The sequence below is a fragment of the Melitaea cinxia genome, chromosome 19 (assembly GCF_905220565.1).
Source record: "Melitaea cinxia chromosome 19, ilMelCinx1.1, whole genome shotgun sequence".
NCBI classification, from domain to species: Eukaryota; Metazoa; Arthropoda; class Insecta; order Lepidoptera; family Nymphalidae; genus Melitaea; species Melitaea cinxia.
Genome location: NC_059412.1, coordinates 703,273 through 728,052, shown reverse-complemented (window position 1 = coordinate 728,052; position 24,780 = coordinate 703,273). Strand labels below are relative to the sequence as shown.

At 32.0% G+C, this 24,780-nt stretch overlaps 1 protein-coding gene across 1 annotated transcript in view; it reads right to left on the bottom strand.

Moving 5' to 3' along the window:
- LOC123663033 (neurobeachin-like) overlaps window positions 1-24,780 on the bottom strand; it is a 102,754-nt gene that overhangs the window by 28,506 nt on the left and 49,468 nt on the right. The window contains exons 6-12 of the mRNA XM_045597775.1: window positions 16,647-16,768; window positions 14,963-15,088; window positions 14,720-14,840; window positions 9,941-10,087; window positions 9,316-9,624; window positions 2,884-3,024; window positions 1,979-2,121 (exon numbers count right to left, since the gene is read on the bottom strand). Of these exons, the coding sequence (XP_045453731.1) occupies window positions 1,979-2,121; window positions 2,884-3,024; window positions 9,316-9,624; window positions 9,941-10,087; window positions 14,720-14,840; window positions 14,963-15,088; window positions 16,647-16,768 (1,109 nt within the window). The remainder of the gene's footprint in view (window positions 1-1,978; window positions 2,122-2,883; window positions 3,025-9,315; window positions 9,625-9,940; window positions 10,088-14,719; window positions 14,841-14,962; window positions 15,089-16,646; window positions 16,769-24,780) is intronic.

Genomic DNA, 24,780 nt, shown 5'->3' with positions numbered 1-24,780 from the left:
GACTTGAAAATAATAAAACATGCCTTTAACTTTGAACTATTAATTAATATGAGGTATTAAATTGAGTCCCTATACATTGTAAGCAAATTTTCCTTTGATATTAACTAGCTTATTTCTAAACGGATTTGCCTTCTAGTCTCCTATTCCATTAAGAAAATCGATAAGGATTAGTTATCCAATTTAGCGTCACATAGTTTGGGATTGCATTTTCCAACGTCGGCTATACACGCTACAGTACGGTAAATTTTGTTTTTCATCAATTTTCACCTGCGAATTTATTTTCGTTAGCGTTGATACAGTTATGCATCCGACAGCCTTTTATATTTTGAAACAAAAAAAAGACATTGCCAGCATCGATATCAGTAAATATGATAAAAAATTGTGTATTTTTTTATACAGGTTTTTCCATAGCGCGTACAGATCAAACACAAAACAAAATATGAAATCTTATAATATGATCCACGTTTTGTAAATACTAACGAGAGAACGTACGACAATATTTTACACACATGACAACACTTTATACATAAAATTATATTGAAAAAAATTTCACTGGAATTGTTTAGTTGACTATAAAATAATATTTTTTTAGAAACTATATACAACATGTTCCTTACATAAACTTTGTTTTATTTTTGCGCGTTTGAATGTTCATATGCACAGAAAGTCACTGTATGGATACAAGCTATACGCACACATTGATGCCCTAAAATGATTTCATACATCTACGCTTAATGTACTAGGAGAATATAATCGTATAATCCTACATGAAAATTAAGCGATCTAATGGTTCGATCATCACGGAGCATCGTTAAATCTCTCTAATCGTCCAGTTCAACGCTCATTCGTGTTATAATCTAAATCGTAGTGACATGAGACATTGCCGTGCATAAATTTGGTTCTGGACCATGTTTTATACGAGTTTGTAGTGGTTTTGATTTAGCTAAATTGCATGCAGTCCGACTAATGTTTGACGTAATTACTTGTTCGCAATAACCTAGTAATTTAGTCGAATAGCAAGTAATTTTGACTAGTTCCAATTATTATGATTTTTCAGGCATCATCCACCACAAAATAACTTTGCCACCAGCTTAACTAGCCTAGCTCTATCGAATTTTTTAGGTGTCTTAAAACAATTTGTTTTTCAATTCCATTTATTTGTGTATTATTATAAAATCTACAAGTTAGAGCGCTCTAGCGGGTATGTTCTGTTCTATAACTATCAAATAGCGATTTGAATAAACTAATGCCTAGTACATACAAGATAATCCTAGCACGCTTACTTTTTACATAATTTGAAAGTAAGTATTTACATAGATTTATAAAAATATTACAAGTTTCAAATGGTATGCATTATTTAAATCCTGTTTTAAACTCTCCCATAAATCCACTCGGCTAACCGAGGTTGACGCCAGGCAATTATTAGTTCCGAGGAGTTAGTTATTACCCAGTCGGCTCTAGACGGTCGGCTAACTCAGGGACCGATTAGGTAACGACATAGAAAACGCATTTATCCCGATTTCATGTCCCTTGCTACTTGGATATTAATGAATGAACTAGAACTATCTAAGTTGTATGATTTAGTTCAAAAATTTTAGCATAGTTACTTCGGCACATAGAACTAATTTTGTACACTCAGTCCTATGTAACTGTAGGTTGAAATTCTAGTTACAGTATTCTTTCAAGGGATTTGTATTTTACAGCTGTAGCACATTTAACATTGCAAATTTATTCAACTAAATTATGTTAAAACAACGTTTTTTTTTCTCATTAAATTAGAGGTTTTTAATTTAAAAGTTAAAATGTGTAAAGAAACAAAATACATATGTATTGAATCGTAATGATGTGACCCTGGGGACCAAGCAATGTCCTTAAAATCAGAAGAGCAGTTTTTTTTTTCATTTTTATCTCGCTTTCAATCTGTACAAATAAACAAAACGAAATCGTTACGCCCTATCGAAGTACCAGGAGAACATACCACAGCATGGGGTCACGTTTCGGATCGGTGGCCGGTGCATCGTGCGGCAAGTCGAGCTGCGCGAACAACGGAAACAAAACTTGTACGCCCCCTATAGAGTTGAGGGCGCTGTGGATCGAATGCGTCACGACTGCTTTTACTTCCTGCAATCATAAAATATTTTAGCTGCAATCTGTTAAATATGTGAAGATAAATTATATGACATAAACTAAATGAATGTCAATTGAAGAAGAAAATCTAAGCAGTCGTTCAAATGCGCAAACACACTTCGACGTAAATCTTAAATTGCCAGACTAGGAAATAATGACACATCAAAGCGGTTAGTAACTCGAACAAATATTTTAAAAGAGGGTGGATCTCGCTAAAGTGTCAAAGTAAGCACAGGCAAGCATTCCGTGTGTTGACACACACTTTCTTTGAGACCTTGAGATTAGGTATATTTTATTCAGACGATTTATGGCCAGTTTCAATACTCTATCTATCTCTAAATTTGCTTACTAGCGATAGATTTTTGACACAATTTATATGGAGTTAACGTCAAAATTCTATCTCTAGTAAGCAAATTTAGAGATAGATAGAGTATTGAAACTGGCCATTAAACGTTCATAAAAATACATAAAGATGGTGTAACAGAGATTTCTACTGTTAGACTAACAACTTTAAATAAAATAGAAATCAATATATTTGATATTTATAACGTTAGTTATTATTACGTCATTATTTAATAAATTAATAATTTAAAAATGTTTGCAGTTAAGATTGTCTTTTGTATAAAATTCAACTGGATATCATAATATTAACTTTTGATTCTTAGTATTGTAAATTTAATGAAACAAACAGCAAATAACTTACAGTACTAATTAGCAACCCGGCCATTAGGGCAGCATGAGTGTCGAAGAGCTTACCTGCAGCATGAGTGCGTGTGGTGTATGCACAAAGTACGACACATTCCCTTTGGGAGCGGACTGCAAACATAGCTGTCCGTCAGTCGCCACCGGGTTGTACATGAACACTATCGCCGACGACAGTTTACCGTCGTATAACACCTGGATAGTACAGGAAAATGTATTAAATATAGAAAAATTACGTTAACATAACTGTATATTATGCAAACAAAAAGATCGATTTATTAAAAAAAAAAACAAGAATATATTTTTTATAACATTTAAGATTACAAAATACAGCATCATTAAATAGCTTTAAAGCGCAAAGCGCACATATTAACTTTTTAGCTCACATCTATTTAACATTATGAAATTAAAAAAGTAATTTTGTTAGTATAATTCTTAGTGTTAATATTATTAATTATCAAGACATCATATACTTAGGAATATACTACAAAACGTAATCAAAAACCACATAACAAATACAAAGGCAACTATTTTTAACACTCAGCAACAAAAAAATCGTGCATACAAAAACCAAAAGAAACGATCTTAGCGTTTTATTAACAAATAATAACCAGTACACCACACACGAGTATATTGAAAGACATGCAATTTTTTAATAATTGAAATTTCGGAGGAAACCTTTAGGGGAAATCCAACATATTACCATACCAGGGAGTTAGATGGAAAGAAATTTACATTTAATTGGTCGTACGAGTATGTATTTAATATTAAAGAGTTCTCGCTTTTTAGTCATACTATAACACGACGCGACGTGACCGTGTTGTAGTAAAGATAAAAAAAAATAGCCGTTAAACATTTGAGAAACTTTATTTTTAAAATTAAGCAAATAAAATGATATCGGCCGGTAATGTAGTGTATGAAAACAACAGAATATTGTGTATTTTATTGACTATGAAACGGTATAAATATAAACATTCAATGTTATCGATCAAACTAATTTTATTATATAATCCCACTATATATAGAAACTCTTTAGAATTGAACATAAAATTAAACGTACCATAAATTAAATTTATAATAATAAAATATTGCGGTAGCAAAATAATTTTCTCTATTTTCATTTATGAACGTTATTGCAAAGTAAAATATAATAATTAATTCTACGGTTTTCATTTCGGTTGACCATAGAGTGTAATTATATTACGAGAAGTATTTGCGTTTTTGTAATTAAACGTTTAAAACTATAATAATATGTTTACGGATGACTCGACGGAAATTTCATAATACCTACGCAATGTATACTAAAGTAAAAAAATGAATGCTAAAGTACATCTGCGACTGCCATAAAAAATATTCTAAGTTATAAAAAAAACTGAAACGCGAAAAGTTCGCACGTAAAAAGTAAATCAACGATATTATAGACACATTTCGCCAGCCCTAGGAATATTTCTTTAACGAGATTACAGAGAAAACTATGGAAGTTTAAAACTCGAAGCTTTATAACTAAGGGATCGCTGTGGTTTATAGAGTTTGGTGTTACGTTTCCAAAGTTTAACGATAAATACTCATTTTTAAGGTTTGAAAGACCAATACTTCGAGTATATTGAGCCGATCAAAACATAAATGTAACCGGCTCAAAACAATTCGTGAAAATATAGTAGATACTATACTTCATAGTAGTACATGTATTATGCCGTATATAAGTACATGTATTTACTTACGTCTTGATTTTATTAAATATTAGCTGCCCGACAGACAGACAGATTTCGTTCTGTCAAAAGTTAATAGTTTTTTTTTTTTTTTTTGTATTAAAACCTTTTCTCTCCGTAAGAACCATCCTCGTACTTCAAGGAATATTTTAAAAAAAGAATTAGCGAAATCGGTCCAACCGTTCTCGAGTTTTGCGCTTAGCAACACATTCAGCGACTCATTTTTATATTGTAGAATATTAAATAAGAAGAAGATGGATTTATAACAAATTAATTCTGTAATAATTTCAAACGCTGTATATGTATGTCTATGTTTCGCAATTAATCTCTTCAAAACAAGTCTATTTTTATCTTTTGGTGCTATAATTCAAACCTATATTTAGAAATAAAAATAATTGTATTTAATTAATTATATTAAATTAAGTAATTATCAAAATATAAATATTTTACATTTTAAAAATTTGTGAAAGTAAAAAATGGTTAAAAAACCCTGCACAGTTGAATGACCCCGCATTTTTTACGTTTCGCGGTTTGATTACGTTTAGTATCTCTTCTCGTTGAACAGACTTTAAATTAATTAACCACTGAAATAAAATAAAATTAAAATAACCTTTTTTGTAATAACTAAAATACCATTAACTAGTTTTCCTATAAATAACTAAAAAATTATAAGATCGAATAAGATCGAAATCAGATCCTGCAAAGTTGCATTGTCGGACCGAAGTCTAAGGTTCGCACACTCAACACCAACTTATAAGTTCATGTTGAGAGAGAAGTTAAAAATTATTAATGATAGTAGTTCAAAAGAGCGGAAGACACGAGAACGAGTCGGGAGCGAGATCGGTGAAGTTTTCACTTCAGAATTTTCCCGTTTTATTATTTTATGGCTGTTGTGATTATCGCACAAACTACACACGAGTAGACTAACAAATTAAAAAAAAAGTTTTTTTGCCTTTAACTAACTTAGCGCTCGACTTCGCCTTGAATTCATATTCACATTAATATGTTATCATGTAGGTTAAATGGCTACAAATATGGAATAATTTCGCGAAAAGTCAATCTTCTTGGCCTTGTTTCCCAACTTTGCTAAAACTCAAGACACCCTTTAATCTCCAAATAAATGACAATACATCAAACAATGTAAACACAGAACCATTGATCTGAGAAATTGGAAGCCAGTAATACCAAAATGCTGCAACCAACATTAATCGAATTACATAATTTGTTACACCTGAACAAACAATGTGCCCAAATTAAGGGAACTATATTATTCAGTAGTTGCAAATCTTGACACCTCAACTCACAAAATGAACATTGTTAGTTCAGCGCCATCTATTGACAATAAGGGTTGAGGATTAATAGTCTTGTTATCGACAGGCCCGTCTATTATAGTTTGAAATAGTTTACACTTTAAATAGTAATGTCATGTTCAAAATTAGTACTTTCAATTTAAATTTACACATGTGTATATCATTACGTAGTAAAAAAAGTCGCTTCCCGCTGTCTGTATGTGTATCTTTAAAACTATACAATGGAGTTTGATGCAGCTTTCTTTAGTAAATAGAGTGATTTCATAGGAAGGTTTATATGTATAATACAAAAATATAGTAGAGGAACACTGATAGTTTTTGCAACCGTGCGAAACCGGGGCGGGTTGCTAGTATTTTTATATGATCAAATTTATAATTTACTTAACGATAATTTTCAAAAGTAAATCTTAGAGGCTTCTAATCCTAGCTTTTACAATAGTATACATTTCAATTTATAAGTGCGAAATGAATAAAATTGCAATAGAAACAGAAAATTTTCAGAAAATTGTTTCATACAAATCCAGCCTCTAATACAAAGAAGATTAAATTTTCTCCATTACTCCCGCACATATGACTCTCTTTCATAGTAAATATAATTTTATTGAAGATAGTAGAAAGTCTAGTTTCTAACTGTAAATTGACGTTTTCTTTGAAATTGTACAAATAAGGAATAAAAAGACTTTCAACATCATAACTTCATAAATAGCAAAAAATGTGTTTTAAAAATTTCGAAAGAAATAAAATTCACGTATTTGCATCGAAATATCCAATTACAATTTACTCTTTAAATATTCGAGTCATAAATATGAATGTGAATTGTTAATGAGTCGCCGAAATTATAATTATTAATTTAACTTATTCATAATATGTATGGCCGAAGCTGCTGGGATCACATGCTCTAGCGCTGTCGGAGTTCGAAAGCCTGGAATTCATTATTATGGTAATTAATTTTTAAAATTCAATTAACGAAGTTTTAATAATAATTCTGCCCTTCAGAAATTCTGGTTTGTTAAGGTTTTCGGGATAAAGTTTTTTGACCGATCGGAGAGTAAAATTTCTTCACATAAATTTAAAAACTTATTTATCATAATATATATATATTTTTGACACATGATATAATATTTTTTTTAAATAATTTCGCTACTTGTAAGTACTAAAAGAATAAAATAATGGGACAAAAATTACAAATAGATGAGATATTAGGAGGGCATAAATATTAAAGAGGTCGGCATTCTCGGGTATAGTACGAGCCCTGCTCTGAATATTTCAGTTGTCGTACAACCTTCAATCAAGGATCTTCCCTTGAGGGGTCTAATGCTGTGTATCACCAAAAAGAAAACGAGGCTCTTTTTTTCTTTAATGTTTAATGTTTAAATTCCCTAATGTATACGAAAATTTCTATTTCGAGAAACAAGCGGAAACCGACCAGTTTTCCTTTTCAATATATATAAAATACATTTATAACTGGTACGTTTTTTTATAAAAACATAACATTAACAAAACAACACTTGAATATTTATATAAAGCTGACAAAAATAAAAAAGAATCAAAACTAAACAAGCCAACATTCTATTTAAGAAACCTGTAGCACATTTTTGCTTGAAACGCGAAAAAATATTTCCAAACTGCATATTTTCGACAACCTCGTAATTACAAATCTCTTTCCGCGCTATTTAAAGACTTTGATATTACCATAAACATTCTAGTTAGGTAAATGTCAACGGAGTTGTAGGCTTTATTTCTTTAGCCATAACATCCACATTCGATTGAAGCTATAAAAAACTCTGTAATATGTACGTACCCGACTCCCACAAAGATGGAAACAGACGGAAGGAAACACGTCGTCAAGGAAACTCGCTTCCCGCGGATTTAAGTTATTACACGCCGCGGTAAAATTTACGGTAAAACCGTTTTTATACTAGCCACTCACTGCATAGATCATTATACTTTATGTTTTTAAGCTACCTTTTTTTGCCCTAGCTATATAAAGAAGCAAATTTATAATTTATATTTTTCATAAAACATACGAAGCTTAATCCAACTTTATTTTCTTTTTATAATAAAAACGAATATTACGTATTTGATTGCAAAGTTTATAACTGCTGCCCAAATCATAAACTTCGTCTATTAAATCATAATATATTTCAAAACTCAGCGGTGTCTTCGAGGATCAGACAAATTTTACAGGTATACAATTTTTGATTGACTTTGAGTTAAAAGTTGTAATAATTCTGAACTGTCAAAGTGGAATCAATCTCGGTAGAAATTAATTTTACCCGCCGACAACTGCTAATGTATTCTGTCTGACGAGTGTTTGTAAATCTCCCCAGTCTTTTGTTTTAAAACTTGTACAATCCAGCGACACTGAAACAGTAAATAACTTTTGCAAAAGCGCTGCTACGTTTAAAAGATCCAAGTGTTCTTAACAAATGGCAGTCTGAAACTCACTCTTGAAGTAACGAATTTGTTTAGAAGTGTTTTGAATACACCTCTCTCGGCACTCTTAAGAGGTTTCATAATATGGACGGCAAAATCGCGTTAATAATTTCTATTTTATTATTAAAAAATTTATTACTTTTGAATATGATATAGCTTCTGTAATGGTTAGAGTTATGTTTGTTGGAATAAGTTATGTTTTATCTTATAATTATTTTAATGACCGTTGTTAGAAATTAGTACACCTCACCACACCCAACCTCATTGAGTAAATATATTTCCCATACACTACACTAGTATACACTTTTTTATTTTTTTTGCACATTAGGTATATAATAAATAAGGTATATAATGAATAAAAAAACCTAGCCCTCTTCGAAATATAAAATACGCAAAACAATTTCCGTCCAATCGTCGCGCTTTGGTTGGATTAACTCCAAAGGCGTCTTTTGTCCTCTTTGAAGTCCTTTGTTGTTTTTAATCTGCCTCAAAATGGAGTATAATTATTTATCTTGGAAGTTAATTACGAAAGTGCCCACTTTCTATAGAAATTCCTCGACGATCTAACTAAATCCTACGCATGCGATTTATTACCTCGCTGAGCAAATACCAGGACCACAGAATATTAGAAGAGTGTTACTTTAAGTTACATCCCGCGTTCGACCTGTTAGAGTCCCAAGACTTTTTAAAGACAATCTTACTTCGTGAATATTTTGTGTGGGATCGTGGACGAGGTCACCGTAGCGGTCCACGCGTACCTCTGAAGCCGGCAGTGGGATGCGAGCTTCGCCATCAAATCGAAATTGACCCTGGCACCACACAGAAAACGGTAACAAAAGACGGTGTTATCAACACAATGCGTGTGATGTGTGAGAAAATCTTTAGCTCGTTAAAGATATTACCAAACATACAATATAGAGATCGTTATTTTTCATCTTTAACGAACCAAAGGGTTTTCTGTTCCTACAACCACAAGCGAAAGAGACAAACACATATAAACCCAGTAGGGGCGAGCGGCGCGACATGCTTACACGCTTGCATGCTTCAATATCTACGAGCAGAGTTGCATGCGCAGCGGCCACTTCGCGCGCCTCGTCCGCCAATCGGCGCCCGCGAGGCGTCGAGTCTTCTTTAACAACTACGCAAGCCTCTTCGCTCTCTGCGGCCTTAGTATCTTCGTCTCGCGAAGCGGGCTCGGGGGAATGGGACTCGGGAGCTTGGGGTTCGTTTTCGGGAACGGAAGGGATATCAGCGTCAAGCTTGGGAGCGGTCGTCTCGCTCACCCTTTTGTGGTTCTCCGGTAAACTGATGTTGCATTCGTTGTCGAAACGGAATTGACTCTGTATCCGAGGTTAGCAGGAAACAAACGATTATCGTATTCAAAATAAAATTAGCTCTAGTTTGCTCTAATCATTATATTTAGTAATAAAAAAACTTCTAAATTTTTTATTTTCTGTAATATTAAAATTTCAATGATTAGATACAGAGCGTTAAATATATCAAATATACAATCAAATATACTTTATTTCTAACATAAGTAAACTATTTTATATAGAATTCGTTTCAAATTACTTTCTTAATAAAAATTAACTGAATTTAGGAATGGCCTGATTGGTGAACTTCGTGTATTCTATTTCAAAGTAACACTAGACTTACCTTATATCCCGGTCCAAGCCTGTGCATGGCACAGATTTGATGAGTGGTGAGCGCCTCACCGAACAAATAGATGGCTGCCATCTGACCACAGAAGACGCGTTCCTCGTCCAACTCTGCCGTCGCGCCGATGTAGCATTTGTCGAAAGGCTGTTGTAAAAACACCAATTTACGTACAAAAATTTGAATCTTGACAGAAAAAATAATTATCTGTAGAGCAAGTGGTGTTGTGTCATTTATAATTGTAATTGTTTTAGCAAAAACCTTATATTCTAAACTCAATAACAAATTAATAACATAATAAATTAGTTATAGTTCAATACTTCTACAAAAATGCACTTGACATTTTTTTAACTAAAACTTGACAAATTAATGACGCTCTTTATAAGTAAAGCAATCAATACATTTTTCTAACATTTTATCAACTTCGTCTTTGGTGATATATTGAAATTCATACCGTACAACCAAAATTCATACAACAAAGAAAATTAATAGAGACACAATCTCCTTACAACGGACTAATAATGTCGTCAAAAGGTTAAACGAAGTGCGCTACGTTAAGTCGGACGCAGCGAGCGCCTCAGTCGAGCAAATTACTACTCAGTGCTTCATTTGTCGCACGGTCAAAGGAGGAATACTTAACAATATAACTTGGAAACTTTAGTCATTAGGTAGCCTATTTAAATTATTGACATGATATTGACTCCTATTACAAACGCCTTAAAAGTTTTATTAATTAGTGTCAGATTTTTAATAAGACGATAATATTGTTTCAAAAATCGTTGTTATTCACTTGAGCGAGGACATTGTTATTTTTTATCCTATGACATTAAATAAATGTTCTATAGTTTAAATTATATTTGCCATATCCATCGACATTATAAAAATACTTGTCAACCTTATATCCTACTCAAATCTACTCAGTACATACTTACGACATTCTGAGAATTTAATTTTGAACTGAGAAATATTTTTTGTAACATTTAAACCAGAGCTAAGCAAAAAGCAAATCAGAATGTACGATTACTTCTTTTTAATCGGATAGTTTGTCACGTTGATATTTTGTTACATATGTAACATTACTTATTTATATATTCGTACGTATACAACGATATAATTCGTACTGTACACACGTTTGTTCTACCGCCGCGCCGCCCGAAATTCCTCGATTAAACAGCTAGTATGTAACACAATCTTATCGCGCGCTATCGGTAGTGTACCGACTACCATTCCTTACTCGGTAATGGCATGTAAATTCCTATTTACAGCTGAGATACGCCGAGATTCGGTCTTTAGGGGGCTCATTCAATGCACGGAGGGAGATAATTTATTATGTAAAATAGAGAATTTTCCCCGACTCCTCGACATAATTGCAGATTTCGTGAGATATGGTACACTTCACTTTATATTGCAAACGCTTAAGCCGTGTCGTAATGAGCGCCTCGACTCTTGACGGAGGAAGGTACGAGTATTAGCTAATATTACAACGTTTATTATTTATTTATTCTAGCCTGCGTTTAAGTGTTCGCGGTAAGGGTTTCACAGCTGGTGAGCGTTCGTGTTCACACAAAGCGAGTGCGCTTCCAATGCACAGTCCAATCAGAACGCTATTATGTTGGAAGATATCGGCAATTCCAATGAACAAGGCCTCATTAATCCCTCAGTAATGTTTTTCATAGATGCTGTCCTCTTTGAGTAATTACGAGAGCTTTATTATAGTGAGGTTGAATCTTTACAAGAATACAATATAAAAATTATATATAATAACCACACCCCTACATTCAAGATACTTGAATCATCGCATCGGCCTATCACAGTCCACTACTGAACATAGACCTCCAAATGTTGGATAAAAATGGCGTGAACTCTGCCGTCTACTGCCCGTCTTCAGCCTGTGTATTTCAAAGCAAGTAGTTGGATGGTTACCCCGCCATCGGTCGGCTTTTTAAGTTCCAAGGTGGAAGTGGAACTGTGTTATGCCTTAGTCGCCTCTTACGACACCAACGGAAAGAGAAGGGGTAGCTATATTCTTTAATGCCGTAACCACACAGAACGGTACTTGAATACAATAGCCAAACTTTATACAAAGTTTTGTATTTGTTTTTTACTTTAATTAGCGACTCCGTTTTTAGTACAGAATACGCACTGTTTGATGATGCATTTACCATAAGTTAATACCAGAATTATATAAAAAAGATGGAGTATTTTAGATAGATATTATTTAAAATCCCAATATTTTGAAAGTCATAGAAATATTCAAACATATGTACGTGACTAAATATTTTATTGAATGATAGAGCAATACAAGTACAAAAGGACAACACATTCGATGCATCGAATATTCATACACAGAAATTGTATCAGATCCATTAACATTGTTAATTGACACCGACCGGTACATTACCGGTTGTACAACCATTTATTCATATGAAAACAAATTTAAATATTATTGCAAATTATTGTACGGCACAAAAAAATATGCTCACGTATTCATACTATTGATCGATGTTTAAAAACTGACATCGCATTTATTTTCATTCCCATTATAATCGTAAATAGGCGATGTCTGACAAATGAAATGAAATTTCGTACACCTATAGTTTATATATGGAGAAGGAGTGCAGAATGTTAATATATATATATATATATATATATATATATATTTAAATTATGCATAAGAAATACATTAAATCAATAAAAAAACATTACACACACTACCCATGTATTTGACACACACGCATATATATACTCTTTTGTTTAATGTTCAAATTTATCACTATTATTTAAATTATGTTCGAATTTCGAAAACTGGGCGACTACTAGTTTTCCTAATGTAACACCTGATTTTGAAACAGTTAACGAGGTTCTTTTATATTTTACAATCTCAAAAAGGTCAAACCAAAAATAAACCAGTGTCAAATTTTATTAGATTTATTCGAGAGATATTTTTCAGAGTCCGAGGGCAAAAGTTTGATGGAATACATAATGAAATGTCAATATGAAATTTAGGTTAAATTTTCTCAGCAGTGTTTTTGTACAAAATGAATAAAATAAAATAATCTTTTCAAACACTTCGTTTAAAATATACGACCTTTAAAGAAACACATTTCCGATATACACACATGTTATCAAGATTCGAGTTTACAAAACGTTTTACTGCCACTAAGAAGATCATGCTATCCCTTTTCGGCCCTTTGTAGCTTAGCAATGTAAAGAGATAACAAAAATACTACACGCCAGACCGACAAGCCTTAAGTTGTAAGGGTGCCCCTTTAGAACTAAATAATTGATTTAACAAACAGCTCCAACCAAGTCATAATCGCCTGGTACTCGAAGAAAGTTTAAGAATAAGTATTTCTTATCCTTATCGATTAAGCATTTGTTTCGTCTCTCATTGTCTTTAAATATCTTAATTTTAAAATAAATTTATACTTTTCGGAAGTACTGGGCTCGTTAAAAGATATGTGTTTGGAAGGAGTGGAAAGAAAATTTTGACGAAAGAGCCTTAAGCAAAGGAATATGGTACAAAACTATTCAACCAGTTTTATCGCGGGGTCCCTGGTAGCGTATTGGTGTTAAATAATATCCTACGGTATTGAAATGCTATTTAATACTAGCTGAAATTTTCTGAATTGAAATTTACCTTACGAGTAATAATAATTAGCCTATAACGTAGTATAAAAGACACTCATACGTTTGTTTACTTTTCGTTCCGGTGGTTATACTGTGTTTGATATTGTTTTTCTCAAAATTGAGTGATGTTTTTGCGGATATGTTATGCATATTCACAAATAATTTTAATTAAACTGCAGAGCTTCGTCGCTCATTTACGAATAAATGGCGCAACTATTTTGTATAATATATATCGTTTTTTTCATTTCATCATTATATTTAAACATTATGTACATTACTTTTCTTAAAAAAGTACAAACGATTTTGATAATTTCACTAAAATAAATTAATAACACATTGTTACTATTTTACAGAAAAAGAAAGCATGTACAGCTGAAAAATGACGCTACCGTAATTGTATAATATATATCAAAACAATATTTCTTTTATTTACAAATATGTGTGTCTGTAATAAATATATACAGAGTATTGTTCAAAATTAGAGAATATGTACATATGTCCAAATATTTCAATTAAAGGTACTTTAGTATTCCTCTGTAAAATGTTTACTGCGCGGTTAAAATTAAAGTGGTCCAAGTTTGAAAAAAAAATTATTAAAAAATTTAAATGCATTTTTTTAAAAAATATATAAAATTTCTAGTTTCTTAAAATATCATTACAAAGCTCATTTCATCACGTCAACACTTTTCTATCTTGTTCATTTTAAATTAACTTTTAAATGCTTAATATTCGCACTTAAAGGACAGTTCCTGCTGGTTACTCGACACTTTAAAGACTAATAACTCGTTATTTAAACTATATACTATAATAATATTAGACATATGTATTGTATACATATATAGGTATAACATATTCGAAAATTACTAAAATCGGAAACATCGTCATTTTTTAGTTGTCCGCTTCGCGTAGAAGGCCCCATATAATGTTTTAATGAAATGTGTGCGAATCGAAACTGAAAGAAGTTTGTTTTTTATGCAGTACCCAGAATATTATTGAAACAAAAAAAAAAGATTAAACAATTCTAATATATTTAAAGAGACGTTGTTAATTTAGTTAAGAACGATGGAGGTTAACCTCTTTTCACTTTTCTTTAAACCTACTTTTTTAAAGAATAAAAAAAAAAAACTTGTGCAGTTAGTATTAACTCACGTCATTTGTCGAGACGAACCAGGCCATTTCTGTACTCGATGCTAGTTGCCCGTTTACTAAGCACTTGATTTCGCTTTTTGTCCATCTGTTGTATATGTACACCACTGCTATCGCGTACCACCTAAATAGAAATAATTACCGATTTCAAAATGTTATAAATTAATTTTATAATAAACATGACATTTTCCGATTTCATCCATAGCATAAGTAATCGCTTGGTTTAAATTAACTTATAAATCTTACCTTCGTGGTTGAAATTCGTATTTGACGCAATGTTGGAACCCTTTACCTCGTACTTTCATAGAGGTCAATACCAGGCAGTTACCGACAAAGTGCGCAGTGTAACCGACTCCTTTGCTCGTTTTAAAGCTGTAACAAATGAATACAATATTAAAATCACATCTATAACATTATTGAAATATTTTGAACACAAATAATGTTTTAATATGATGATTAAGAAATTAAATCATGAGATACTTAATTTCTCCAACAACACCTCTTAATCAAATAAAACGACTAACAAAAGAGTGTATACTATTATAATGATATAGACTTTACAGTGACTCGTTCAAATCATAAGAGAAAAATCAAATTCTAGAAGTTTACGAAGTTTTGGCGAGAAACTGTTCATGAAGTGGATGTTGATGAAAAATCTTCCACGTCTACAACACGAGTTTCTTAAGAAACTTCTCAGTCCAGGCACGTAGCGACGTTATTGCATGTCAAAAAAACGTACTCTACTTATAGTAATAACGAAGCTGGCACTGCTTCTGGTAAATGTTAAATTACTTGTCCTTGTATAAGAAACGTCAAAGAGGAATATAAATTGGGCTTTTTTAAAAATGTAACTAGCCTTGTTTTCTGTTATTAGCGATTTCAATGATTCTACTAATTAAGAGAACAAATAACAAAGAACAACAACTTATAAAACATTGTTTTTAAATCAAACAAAGAGTAGTTTGTTTCAACGTAAAAAAACCTTTTTTGTAAGTAGTAACTAGGGTAGTAGTTAATTAATCACTTTTTAATTAAATACTAGGCTAACATGAAACAAAAGAGTACGGTAAACCTCAGCGATGTTAAAATTGTAAACGCCAGGAAATTCGAAATCACCACCTAATCCGACTGACTCACAAAGTGAATTGGCTCGGACTTCGGATGCGTTTAGCTAATTACTGACTTGTTACTCTCCGTATTACTCTACTGACTAGACTTAATGAACTGGATTTAGGAATTGCTTTTGTATCCGAGCGGAAATTATCCTACAATTTACTTATGTTACTGTGCTCATATAATTATTTCATGTTTCTTAAAAATATTCCCTTTATGAAGTTTATCATGTAATCTTTTATTAGGGTACGGTAAATTAAAGGTTCTAAGAATTTTAAATACTTGCACTGTCATATAAATTCTTAGCTATGCTATAATATTTTCTTTAATTTAAAAATATTACTAGCCGCGTATGGCGCTATCTAACTATTTAACCAAAAAGCCCTTAAATTCGTTCCCGAATAGTAAAATAATCTAAGCTGGTTTTTGCGTAACTAAAAGCCGAACAATTGATATCTAAGTTCTGACCACTGACTATAATTTTACACACCTCCTCAAAAACTTAAGATTAATACACACTTCATGATATGTCTGAGAAAACTTCATAAACGAACTCATAATAAAACTTGAGCCCTTCAATAATTTTTTCCCCCTAAAATACTAACCTTGATAATGTGTAACGAGCATACAAAATAAAACTTTAATATTTTAGCCCCAAATTAAAGTATAATTAACATGACACGTCATGCTACTACTGCTACCGACTTCCAAAAGTCATGGATTCCATATTTAATCATTATCATACAGATACAAAAACCGAACACTCATAGTACAATAGTACAAAGAGTAGTAAAGTAGAAAAAGAAATAGAAATCACCAATATAAATAGGGCTTTTCTCGCTCGATGTTGACAGAATTGATGGGGTCCAACCGAAACCACGTCGTGAATGTAAATCCGTTCTCGTATGGCCACCTCGCGAGCGGCGGAAGCACGATCGCCTGTAACAATAAGTAAAAATATATAAGGATTCTTATTAATTAAGCGTATAATTTAATAATCTGTTTATAATACTATAATATAATATCACATAATGTTTGTGATTCTTAGATGCACTTGAAACACAAGTGGAGGATGTTATTTTATAGTACGGAAGATATACGCCGAAAATTGTGAAATCATTAGATAAAAGTAGCCCAATTTACTATAAATTTCATTGAGTTAAAAATCTTTATATGTTTAAAGATGCAGTGTTTTAAGTAAAATATCAATTATCACACGTTTTCTTACTTTATTTGAAAAGTTTTCATATGTCAAAATGAGTATTTTTTTGATCAATATAAACTAAGTTAACCTTAAACTAAACGATGCTTGTGCGAATAGTTTGCACAGTAAATAGTTTTATTTTGTTCATAGCCATATCTAAAAAAACTAAATATAGCAGAATTTTTTATAACGTTAACTTGCTTTAATGCTGTTTTGAAAAACTGCAATACAGTCAAATGTCTGTTTTTAGACAAGAAGTTAATTGAGTATACAGCGATGTGTAGAAATTTAGCAGTAAATATTCGCAAATTCAAGTGGTCTCGACGTATATTGTACACGAACATTTTGTAAAGTTCGGTCTAAAGTTCTATACTGAGCTCTGGATAATATACGCCGTCAAATATAATTAAAAATTACTATCGTATATCAGGGTAGTGTTATTTAGCATGCAAAGTAAAATACTAATTCGCTTTTATGCTCTTTTTTACTTTTTTATTAAATAGGTATATGTACTCATTTTTGCAAAATTAAATCGCATAATGAGAATATGCATTTCGCTGACATCTTCACTTATTTTCTAAACGCGAACGGTCTGTCGTAATAAATATGCAACCACGATACCAGGGGTTTATGAACGAAAGTCGGTAAATGCTACCATTTCACGCCAGAAGCCGCTATTAAACGTAACTCTTTTATGAAATATGGTAGTGGCCTTTCGCCTCGCATATTGGCCGCGGCACGTTAACCCCATTTTTATTTTTGACGAAAATTTATGTTAACAGGATATTTATGCGGTGTTTATCGGCCGACGGTGTACGGAGAAATATGTCAGTCCTGTGGGCGATATAAGTTGAGCCGGCGAATATTAATGTTTGCGTCACTGAATCTCTCCAGTTTCCAATAAATTTAGAAACAGATAAATCGTTCATGCGATAACATTATTGATACATTTCACTAAAACAATATTGTAATACTAAACTAAAAATAATATTACCTGTATCGATATTGTAATATAAATCCTACTTCAGAGAATCTTTTGATAAATTGCTGAAAACAAAACGTGCCTACTATTAGTCCTAGAAGGTTCCAAGAAAAAACGATCTGCAATATACGTTCGAAAATGGGAAATAGAGATAAAATATAAGCGGTTACCGAGAACTATTTATTTCTACAGCCCGGGATAAAGTATCGAGTGGTGGTTAATTTTTCCGGGGGATTCGAAAGATATACTACGCATTAGGGAACTCTACTGGAAATAAAATGTTATTAATAAACGAAACCTATACAAACAGGAAACATTATCCACAAAAATACTAATGGCGTTAAAATGAAAAATTATAAGATGTACTTTTATTGTGAATATGAGTTGGGGGCAAGAAATCAAAAATGTTGGCAATATTTCCCTGTTACATCAAAATCTTGAAAAGTTCTTTGACGGCCTAAGCCTCCGCAGTTTTAAGTCTTTTCTACTAAGTTTCAAATACCACACTTAGTTCGCTGTCTGATAAGAGAAAGAAACGCAAAACACATTGCTTAACGCCTCAAGCGCCTGTTAAAAAGTTATCCAATTTCAGTGATCTCACTGAAATGAGAAATAATGGCAGAATTCAAATTTTATTTAAGAAGCTGTAACAAAAATTACGATCCCTTTTAGCAAAAACTGCCAATGACGGTAGTCCGAAAGAAACTCTGGCAGGATTTTTGTCACATTTAAAATTTTGCATGAAATATTCATGTAATGTAAACCAAAAACAAAAATCACGGTTTTTTTTTGGCGATTTGTTTGTAACGTGACATCGGAATATATATATATATATATATATTGCCTTCAAAATTTTATATTACTTCTATAGCATCAAAATAATTTGATTTTAGGATTAGATTTTAAAATTTTGGAGATCTTTAATGAGTAGATCTACGATAAGTAGCAGGTGCTTAACTAATCCTAAAATTTTCTCATGTCGCATATATCAATATTTGTAGGAAATGTTATTTATATATGACGCTAGTCATTACAAATACATTTTCAAACCACGAGAGAGAATTGTTGTTATTTTTGTAGAATATATGAATAATGTATTTCCATAGTTCGTTCTATTATTTACACAAAAAATACAAAATGGAAGTAACGCCAACGCGCTCTTTTCTTTATTATAAAACGCAAATAAAAGAAAATCATTTCCCGGCGTAGCTTTAAATTGTACAAATACATTTCGTATTATTTCATGCAAATATATTAAAAATAGAAGCAGTAGAGACGTACTAATTCCTCCCGTTCCTTAGCCAGTCATAACAGTGAATACTCGTATTCTTAAAGGGTTCTCGACAAATATCTTTTAATATTTGTTAATTTATTTGCTAAAACTAAAATATCAATATATCATACTTTAACAGAGATTTAAATAATGTTGAAAATATTGTAATACAAATTATAAAATCGATGTTCTATTTAGAGTATTCAAATTTGATTTTCGTCTGAAGTTTCGACAGCTGCATCAATCTGTCCATTCGTAAAAATATAGATATAAAAATTGTATTTACCCTCGCAATATACATGTGAATAAATAAATCAAGATATTTGAAATATTAGCTAAGTTACACAACTTACCACTAACATATTTTCATTATTCTTACATTTTGACCATTAAATTAAAGAACAGCGAATTTATTATTTCTATGCCATGAGTATAATAGAACAAGACAGTTCTCCGATTGTATTTTATTTCATATATTAGAAGTATTATTATTGAAACATTTTTCCAGTCATAAGAGTCGTATTCAAACATCTTTGAAAAGTATCAATTATTGAACTCTTAAAAAAATAAATGTTTCTTCTTGAAGATTACCTTACATTTATACCTTACAGCTTTATATATCTTACAGCTGTAATATAAATATCTTAAAAAGCCCCTTAGCATCATTCTATGTGAACAACGAATTTCGGAATTCGAGTTTACTAAACAGAACTGTTTTAACGACAGTAATATTTCGAGTGGGTCTTGTCTGAAATCTCAATGTTCGCTTTCGTTTATTTATTTTCACTCCGCAAATATTATTTTAAGCGGAGTCTTTTCGGGCATCACATTAAAGGCATTTTAAGAGTATAGGCGTTCGAGACGAAAAAACCATTTACTAAATATTTTTTTACGACTTAATATTTTTTGCTTCTGTCTATTTATACACAGTGTAAGACCAGATTTTATTTACAAACGTTTGTAATTACGGTATTAATTTTATACAACGTCAAATAAAAATATTTCGTTACGACCTATTAATAAAAAAAAGGAATCGTTGATGTCGTTTTCACTATTACAGATTAAGGACGACGTGATACCTGAATAAAAAAATATACGAATACATTAGACAAAACGGTGCTTATTTTTCAGAATGCTTAATAACTCCTAATATAAAAGATGAACACGATCAAAAAAACGTTATACTTTTAATCATTAACTCGAAGACATCATTATCAAGGCTCGGCTTTTTTCGATTAAAGCCTTAACGAAATATTGTGACGTTTCATGTCTCAGCTAATGACCCTCAGAGCTTGAGTGTCAATGAAGCCAGGATTTATTTCGTTTAAAAACCCATCAAAAACCGCTCTCCTACTCGCTGCCGCTTGAAATGTTCAAACGTTATTGTTACAGAACATTTTCATTGGAGAAATAAGTCCCGCTTTAAAGTCCACGCGGTCGAAATCCTCGCCGGACTAAAATTCAATTTGACTTATCTTGTTTTCATTTACCGCGAATACTTCTCGTGTCACTTTAAAAATATATAACATTGAGGAGATTATTGAATTTTGATATACAGTATAAACATATCAAAAGTAAACATTTTTGAATATCATATCAACGACACGGTCAGTCGGAGACGCGGGTTCGAACCCCGCTGGAGCGGTCAATTTTTGATATGATATTCAAAAATGTTTAGAATTCCTAATGAGTTTTTTTTTTTTTTTTATGACAAATAGGCAGGCAGCACAAAAATAAAATCGTACATATATCAAAAGTATTTCGAAATTGAATACAGGTGGATTATTAATTGTTCTGCACTTGTATGTTTTAGTGGACTCTTTTTAACAGCCAACTGTTTGTGCGTTTAACTAGGACGGTTTAGATCAACACTTAGATCCGATAGCAAGAGCAGGATAACACGTGTCGCCATAATCCGTAGAACAAAATAAAATCTTTCTATTGCAAAATATATCTCTCTTTTAATACGTTAAGATATTTCAAATTAGCAAAATTAAACAGAAACATTTAAAAAAATGCATCTTAATTATTGTGGCTACGGGTACTGTGTGGCTACGAGTACTGTGTGGCTACGGTACTAAAGAATTTAGCCACCCCCTCTCTTCCCGTGGGTGTCGTAAGAGGCGACTAAGGGATATCACAGTTTCACTACCACCTTGGAACTTAAAAAGCCGACCGGTGGCGGGATAACCATCCAACTGCTGGCTTTGAAATACACAGGCCGAAGACGGGCAGCAGCGTCTTCGGTGCGACAAAGCCAGTACTGCGGTCACCAACCCGCCTGCCCAGCGTGGTGACTATGGGCAAAACACATGAGTTCACGTTATTTTTGGCGTAAACTTGTGGAGGCCTATGTCCAGCAGTGGACTGTATAGGCTGTAATGATGATGATCTTAATTATTCATGTCCTAATAACGATAGATGAATTAGACACATAAATTTTCTTGCCTTGTTTGGGTAAATCTCACCCAGAGGGATGAAACGGTACTAGGAATAAATAAAGGCAGATGTAATTCGTAGTCCGGTCGCTTCACACAACAAAACCTTAACAAAATCTTGTAAACACCGTCCGCGCTTCGGATTAGCACACATATTTCATTCTCACGTAACATGCTCCCCTAGTAATACCGTGGCGTGGGATAAGATGCGTCAGTTGGCCGTCAGATCTTGGGATAAGAGAGACGGAGAGAAATGGATGTTGCTGGGCGGGTGCACGATAAACAAGGAAAAAAGTGGACGTGTATTAAACTGAAACTCGTGAAAAGGTTCTGTACGCGCCGTACAATTTTAATGTAGACTTTGTATTAAATAAAAATTGACATAAATAACATAAGGTATGAAATAATGTATATAAATAACCATTAGAATTATTGTTATATTCATTACAAATGATAATGTACTCGTATATGTGTATATAATGAATTTACCGTGAACATACTTGGTTTCCCTGTAATTGACTAAATATAAAAAGTATTCCAATAATATTTTTTATTAATTATACAAGTTATGTTTTGTTATTTTTCATTTATATATTTAAGTTGAACAGAATAAAAACAGTTCATCCTCTAGCAACATTATTTTTACAGATATCCAAGTAAAAGGAACATGAAGAAGCCCAGTACGTCAAGGATTACATTCGACCGTCCTTATTTGAATAAGAATTGCCAATAAGAAAAGAGGCTTCGTTTAAATGATCTCTCGAAAACTCCTGTTCTAGTAGCGATCAAAGCATCCAATTTTGGAGTTAGATATGTGTATACATATACACAACAGTAGAACTTTTGATGTTGGTTAAATATTAATTACAACTTTGACCATTTAAACGCTGGTAATGTATTATACATAATAATCGATATGAGTAGAAAACAAATAGTGCACGTTTGAAAGACGTACATGAAAATGTCTTGATGAATTTTGCTAAATCAATTTTATTATATTTACTATAACCAGTATTAAGGTATACTTATAAAAGAAAATGTCTAGAAGATCCATCGAAATGGCAGGTATTCGCATATTTATAAAAACTAGCTAGCACAGTGGTCGAAATTCAAGCATAATTAAAAATTTAAATTAAATAACTGTGTTTGCTCGCAAACGAAAAAAACCCGACTTCAATGACATCGACGAATAATACAACGTAGATCGACGAAAAAATAGTCAAGTAACTAGGCGTTATCAAAGATTACTCAAAAAGTAATTATCAGAATCTTGATAAAATTTAAATGTGACCACATGATAAGTATCGGCTTTCGATTAAATTAAAAATTATCAAAATCGTTACATCCAGTAAAAAGTTATTGCGGATTTTCTAGAGTTTCCCTCGTTTTCTCTGGGATCTTATCATCAGATCCTGGTTTCCTTATCATGTTACCAAACTAGAGATATCTCCTTTCCAACAAAAAAAGAATTATCAAAATCGGTACATCCAGTAGAAAGTTATGCGCTATAATGCAACGTAGGTCGACGAAAAAAGCGTCAAGTAAAAACGCATTATTAGATATGACTCGAAAAGTAATTGTTAGATCTCAAATAAATTTAAATGGGACCAAATAACACACACTACCATTCGATTAAAAAAAAAATTGTCGAAATCGGTCCACCCGGTCAAAAGTTCTGAAGTAACATACATAAAAAAAATACAGTCGAATTGAGAACCTCCTCCTTTTTTGGAAGTGGGTTAAAAAAGAAAAAAAATAATGAAAATAAAGACCCTTTTTTAAAATTTCAATTTGAATATGCGAGTGTGTTTCAAATACATGGTAGCGTGTGTAATATTTTTTTTTAATATTAATATCATATATTTTTATGCATCATTTAAAAAAAAAATTAGCGTTCTGCACTCCTTCTATTTATAAACTATAAGTGTGCGAAATTACATACTCCTCCGTCCGCGCAATTTTCGTAAAAAGGGTACAAAGTTTTTGCTACATGTATTAATATATAGATTTCAATAAAAAATGTGACGCTCAGTGTGACAATTTTGTAGGCTACACGTTTTCATAACGAAAGCTCGGTTTAAATGATTGACAATGTATACACATATTGAATAATGAATATAAATGAAAATAAATGAATATTTCATAACATTTTTTGAACTTATTCTGAAACTCATTTTCTTTAAAGCTGATGTATTACTCTGCTAGTTAGTTTAATAAAAATAATAATAATGTTTTGGTCAATTATCGATTTCATCACAAATGCTCTAGTGCTATAAATACACTATGAAGCAATGTTAAGTACAAAATCTTAACTTATTTCATTTCTATATACTCTTATTTCTATTTTCCAAATTAATTAAATATTGTAAAACGAACACTTCTATCTTAGTTCCCCTCAAAACACAGCTTGACGTATAAAATTACTCAATTCAATACTTTCTATTATATATTATTCATACTGGAATTATTTACTACCCAACTACGTAGCAATAAGGAGGTATAAACGTAATAAGAGGCGGGTAGAGGTAAGTTCGAGACTGCCGTAGAATCCATTATCGAAATGTTTTAATTAGTACCATTTAGGCGCGGTCGCTCCCCACTGTGCTATAAATTACCCTATATTAGCTCACGGCGACTTTTAATTAGTTCACACCCCGGGACTTGAGAACTTTTTTGAACAACAAGTTTAAATATATAAAAAGATATAAGTATATTATTTTACAAAACTTTATGCAAATGAAACATTTACTTTAATAAATATCATTACCAAAACAAATATTTAAAGTACTGCTTTTAGAAATTAAAAAAGAAATTGTGATTTAAAATAAGTAGATGATAATAAAAAAAACTACATAAACAATTTTAAAACTCAACGCAAAGCTGTTAGCACTGAAAGGAACTATCGTCATCCATCCAGGTAAAAATATATCTGTTTCCTAGTGACATATGAACTATTTCTAAACTATAGACAAGTAAATAGGTCGTATTATATTGTCGTAATAGAGCAATAAAGCTGCCACGCCCGTGTACAATATTTACAATGAAAGAGCTCTA